Genomic DNA, 6,190 nt, shown 5'->3' on the forward strand with positions numbered 1-6,190 from the left:
TTTTTTCTTAGCTGTTGGACCAAAAACCATACTCTTCGATCATTACCCCAAAGTCTGTTGGGGGAAAACACACGAAGCGTTCGAAATAAACTGGCGCCGCGGCTTTTCATCAAAACATAGTACAATACATACAAGCCACAGGCTGAACTCGTCAAGTCTTGCAAAAGCCGTGGGTTGTACACGTGGGCTGAACTGTGTTTCAGCATAAAGTTTTCAATAGCGGGGTGCACGGGTGGTAAACCAAAACTATCGAAATATTCCGCTTGTCCAAGTCCATCAAACCAGACACACACCCAGTGTTCCCCCGGTCCTGTACTGCGATCTGTATTAATGACAAAAGCACTTGGACGTCGCGTGTTCACCTGTCGTGGGAGGCTGTCTCTAGGAAACACACCTCGAAACACACGTCGGGTATGAATGTCTCTCCCCAACACTCGGCTAATGTCTTTGCTGTTCATAGTGCAAAATCAGTCAGGACCTGGCGAGAGCGATCAATCTCGATCATACTGTCCATTTCACCATACACAATCACCATCACAGGCGCTGGAAGGGCTTGGTTGAACTTCAGCTCTAGACGCAGGGCACCGCTTTTCACCAGTTCAAACTGATCTCCATCCAGAAGACTGGGACTCAGGTCAAAGCTGTAGATAGCATACCCCAACTCAAAATCACGCAGTTCCATGTAAGACCCCGCATCTCTGTTGGCGAGACCCGTAGAAGTCATGAGGCTGAAGAATGACCGCACATACTGGTGTTGTTCAAAGTTCGGTGTCAGGGGTTTGCCGGGGATCTGTTTTCCGTCCAGGTACAGGCTGAGAAAGGACAATCCTTGTGTCTTGAAGTGGTAGGGATTGCGTGAGGCTTGTCCGTTGAAAGCAGCGCTGTCCACCAAGCCAATAACCAGGCGGTTGGGTGTCTGACTCAGAAACAAGTTGTCCTGCACAGCACTGTGGTTGCCTGTGGGAATGGAGAAAGTCTTCACAACGACCCTTTTCAAAGGATACTTGGCCGTACCTTTTTCCAGCGCTTTGGCGTGAGCGAGGCTCACCGCGGGGTTCAACTTGACTTTGCGAACAAACAGGGAAGCATGTGTGATGACAGTGCGGAAACCCTGAAAGGGGTCAGGAGACATCAGGTGGAAGATGTTCTTGGAGGGAATGAGTCTGATCTTTACGTCCACTCCGTTCATCATATAGCGTTCCTGGTGCATGATGTCAGCATGAAGTCGCCCCATCATGTCTGCCTCTCTGCTCCGCATGGTTTGCTCACGACGTACCTTCAAACCCCAGTTGGCATCCCCGTCTGTTTCATCCAGATGGTTGGAACTATCTCGGTAATACATGGCACTGGTGAGGTGACTTTTCTTGGCTTCTCTTCCATAGTTGAGGGTGGCTTCAAGGTAGGCACGGTAGGGGTAGGTGTTCTCTGAATTGGTCACCAAAGTATCATTGAGACTGATATCCACCTGGGAGAACAGGCTATGCAACCAGTAGTTGACAGGAGCCACATGGGAGTCAGCATCTAAGTTTGTTCCGTCTGCTTTGGTGATTTTAGCTCGCACATGGAGATACGTGTTGCTTAGATCCAGGTACTCGGATGTGGCACCACTGATGGTAAACTCAATAGGGGCTCCTGGGGCCAGAGTAGCCAGCGGATGATACTCTACAAACATTCCCTCCTGCACAGCTGTCTGTGTTGGGGGTACAGAAAACAAATCTAGTCCAGTATGTACACTTTCACATGACTGAGGGTGGGCAAGGGCCATGATGCTTATCCAAAAATATCGGCTGCTGTCGCCCTCCTTCTCTTCTTCTTCTGCCTCCCAGTCTGACCTTGGCGGTGTGGTGTAGATGATTTTATACGTTTCCTTGCAGGTTCTCCAGGTGGCGCGGCTGTTGTGCCTGTCACTCGACCCACGGCTTGGTGAAACAAGCGCTTCCCTGCATTGCTAGCTCTCTGCTGGAGTGACGACTTAACACTACGCCCAGACAGCACATCCTGAGCCACCTGCATACCTGTCCTAGCCCCCTCTTTCAGCAGAGCTTTTCCACCACTTCTCAAAAGAGGCACAAGGGCTCGACCAATACCCCCTAAGAGATTGCCAATGCCATGACCTCTGTAGTTTCTTCCTCCTACAAACACGGGGAGACCGTGGCCGACCTGGTTGCAGTAATAATCTTCATAGAGTTTTCCACTGCCCTGGAAAGGGGTTAGACGAACCATCTTCTACAAATGGTCGGTGCGTCTATGACGAAAATGAAGCGTTACCACCGTCTTCCCTTGCTCAAATGCGATAGGTTTTCCCGTGTCCGTTGTTAAAAGCATTTCCACCGTGTTGAACTGACAACGAGTCAGTGGCAAGTAATGAGGTTTTTCAAATATATGATGAACGACTTCTTCAGTCTTCTTTTTAATTGGCACCGTCCGCAACAATGGGACTAATGTGTCTCCGACCACTCTTTCGCGCACCAAATCACAGTACACGTATATTGCGTGAAAATCTTGATGTAAATCCAGCATAGCCTTTCCGTCAAAGTGACCAGGGCCTGTGATGGTTTGTTGGGTGACATCTGTTTTCAAAATTCTCATCAACTCGGGGCTCATCCACAGCGAGATATTTTTGAGTAATTTAACACGTACTTTTTTGCTGCTTTGTTGTAATAAAACCTTGCATAGTCAGTAAGACTTACATCAACCAAGAGCTGGTTTAGTGAGTCTATAAAAAAAGCAGGTGAATCATACAACCCCTCTGGTAAAACTAGAGTATCACAATAAACAGCAACACCTGTTGGGGTACAAATTCGAAACTGACACGTGTCTTTTTCCACATTTACATACGAGTTGTTAAACTGAATCTCAGCCAACCCACACTCGTAGTCGGTGCCCAGGTCAATTGTTTGAGGTAGTTTTGTGTAGTAGTGACTCGCGTTGTTGTCAGGGTAGTGCTGCAAGGAGCTGTTGCTGGGGAGTGTCAGGTAGAACATGATGAGTGAAGACGTTGTTACTGTACCAAGGGTGGATCAATGGAAGGATTAGGAAGCACGTAGCCGAGACAACTTCCCAGTAGGGCCACCCACAAGTTATCCGGTCCGCGACCGGTTGTCAGATTGAACAGAGACACTCCAATCACCACATAAATAAGGAGCATCTGACAAAGGAAGACAATCTCGCTCCGAGGGACACGACGTCCAAATACACGCCACAGCTTGGATGTTCTTGGTCGCTTAACAACACTGTCTGGTTCATCCAGAGGCGTATTAATCTTCTGAGTTTCCTCCATCAGAACCACTGAAGCTAGTCCGTGTAGTGTGTCAGTGCCGTCTGTGGAATCCAAGAATTGAATGACGGGTCATAGCCGAGCCATTTGACTAAATACTCTTTCTGTTTGCCTTTTCCAGGGCGTTGTTCCAAAACAGCTTCAATGCGGTATATTTCTTTCTCCCCCACTTTCTGCAGTTCCTGTTCATAAAAAGTCCCCAACAGTTCTTCTCCGTGATCATCTTTCAGCACATAGGTCACGGATGTGGTTGTCTTGACTTGACTGATGGTAAAGAGTTCCTCTGTCCAAGAAGGCATATAACCTTTTTTAAAGACTCTTCTCGTCTTGCTGATTCGCACACGGTCTCCTATACTGTATTCAGTTTAGGTGGTTTGGAGAGAGTTGGACCACCATACAACCGTTGCCACACTTCCTCCTGATTAGCGATGGTTACGTCAGCAGGAGCTTTCTTAATACTGCGGTGGTAGGAATGATTGTAACCACGCACCAGCTTAGCCAAGACTTCCACATACCTCACTGAACTTGTTCTGGTGAAATACCTCCACAGTTTGTCTTTCAAGGTACGGTTGAAGCGCTCCGCCATTGAGGCTTTAATGTCATCATTTTCTGTCACAAAAAAGTGTACCTTTGTTTTGTCCAAAAAATCCTGGAACACCTTGTTTTTAAATTCGCTACCCTTATCTGTTTGTAGTCTCAGGGGTTGACGACCTCGGACAAAAATGCTTTTGAAGGCTGTCACCAGAGAGGTCCCTGTTTTGTCCTTCAAAGGCACCACCCACGCGTGTTTGCTCAGCACATCAATACATGTGAGTAGGTAGGTAAACCCGTCATTGTCTTTTCTCAGCGCTCTAACATCAATCAAATCTGCTTGCCACTGGTGATCTATGCCACCCACGATGATACGACGACGAGTAAACTTTCGCCGCACAGGTTTGTGTAGTGTATAGGTGTCTTGAAATGTTAACCACTTTTCAACTTGTTTTTGTTCTTGTCTGGTGGTTCTTCTCAAAGCCTCCACTCCACCCAAACTTCCAGGGAGTTGACTTCCATAATATCGACGTCGCAGCTTCTCAGCGACTTTTTTCTTTTTCACTGGCATTCTGCTCAAGAATAAGATAGCCACGTCCTCTTCTTGGGTGATGGAGAAGGAAATTATACTCTTTCTGCAGAAGGAGATGCTGAGGAAGGACTCACAATTCTTCTTCTTCTTCTTTTTGTCCTGGTGGATGGTCTTCCTCTATCACCCCCCTCGCTGTGCATCCACTCCCATCGCCCTGTGTGACCAATGAGTTCACGAGGGATATTAACCGCTTTTAAACCTCTTGCAAACACTTCCCACCCTTGAGGATCAGGTGCATTTTTACGGTAACGAAGAGCATCATTCACCAGATCAGCCATGTTGGTTCCTGCTACTGTCTGTCCCTGGTACACGAGCTGTCCTTGTTCATTCCACTTGATGTCAGAACTGTCCTTGGTTATATCCAAAAGCAACTGAGCCTTCTTCTTCAAGGTTTTTGGGACACTCTCCAACACTCGTTTTTCTACCCTAGATAGGTCCTGAGCTTTCTCGACCTCATTTAGTTCTGTCAAAGGTTGTTTTGAGGGTTGTGCTATCTCCACTCTTCCAAGAGGTTTGTTTTTATATTCTTCAACACGCTTAAGAAACCGCCACAAGACTTGTTGGTAGGAGTCTGCTTTTTCATGTTTGTCCAGATCCTTCTCGTCTAAAATACCCCGCATCACTTGATCCATGTCCTTCAAACTTTGTGAGGTGGCATCAGGTACTGGAGGTCCACCTGCAGAGTCCCGCAAAGAAGCCAACATACGTGGCTCAATCAAAATCATCTTTTTGGTATGCTCCATCGCATCAGAGACCCAGGGTCCCGAGCAAACCAGATACAATGCCTAGCACAGGATTCAAAAGAGCCTGAAGAAAACCGCCTTTCTGTAGGATTTGCTTTCGATGTTTGACAGATGTTGTTTTTTTGGCTAAGACCCGTAGGTTCTGTTTGTGTCGAGACAACCGTTTCTTCTGTGCGGGCGTCAGCTGCACATGGCCTTTTAAGATGTTCAGGGAGCACTCGCACAACGCATGGATCAAATCTGGAGAAGCTCCTTTCAATACGGCCTTAATCACGGCAGGCTTAGCCCCACACAACAGCCGCAACATGGGTACATTTCTCTTCAGGCGTGCAGACATGGTTATTTTTGAAGGTACACTACAGGGTGCTCTGGTGGGAAAAGTTTTGTCCTCAGACGAAGATGATCGGGTGTCTCTTGTCGCAAGTCAAACAGCAAATAACCGTGAGGCATAGAAGTCGCATTTTTAAATGCCTCTTGGACATACTTTAGCTTCCCAGGGTACATCTGCTTGGCCAGATGGGTGATCTGTGAAGCATCCCGTGGGTTTTTAAACACCACCAGGTAGTGACTGTTCAAACTGATCGTCCTCTGCTCTTTGTTTTTTCCGAACAGGTTCTGTACAATATACATTACACTCAGATTCCGATGATGACTTTCTTTGGTGAATAGTTGTGTGACCTTGTCGTTTGTCTCACTCATCAAATCATCAATGATGACCAGTCGCCTTTTGACCCCTGTCCACTGTTCCACGTCGGGTAAACCCTCCACAAACGTCACATGTCTCATCTCATTGTAACCAGACTACCACGCCCCATAACACCAAATCAATTCCTCTGGAGGGGGTGTCATCATATCTTGTAAGTGATTCAAATATTGTTTGACAAAATGAGTCTTCCCACTCCCTGTGGGACCGGCAATCACACAGGTAAAAGGATGTTTCCACCTTGGATCCATTTTCACATACTAAACTAAGATCCTATCCTTATCTTTATTTATTAATTTAAAAAAAACCCATCTACTTTAAATTTTATAGTCAAAACTAACTCA

At 46.8% G+C, this 6,190-nt stretch overlaps 1 protein-coding gene across 1 annotated transcript; it reads right to left on the reverse strand.

Moving 5' to 3' along the window:
* Window positions 1-454: 454 nt before the first annotated feature.
* Window positions 455-3,863, reverse strand: LOC138949861 (uncharacterized protein F54H12.2-like). The gene is made up of 3 exons (XM_070321643.1): window positions 3,679-3,863; window positions 2,839-2,961; window positions 455-1,901 (listed from the first exon to the last, which is right to left on the reverse strand). The coding sequence occupies exons 1-3, from the start codon at window positions 3,861-3,863 to the stop codon at window positions 455-457; spliced, it is 1,755 nt and encodes a 584-aa protein (XP_070177744.1).
* Between the last annotated feature and the right edge of the window lie 2,327 nt (window positions 3,864-6,190).

The sequence above is a fragment of the Littorina saxatilis genome, linkage group LG16 (assembly GCF_037325665.1).
Source record: "Littorina saxatilis isolate snail1 linkage group LG16, US_GU_Lsax_2.0, whole genome shotgun sequence".
Taxonomy (NCBI): Eukaryota; Metazoa; Mollusca; class Gastropoda; order Littorinimorpha; family Littorinidae; genus Littorina; species Littorina saxatilis.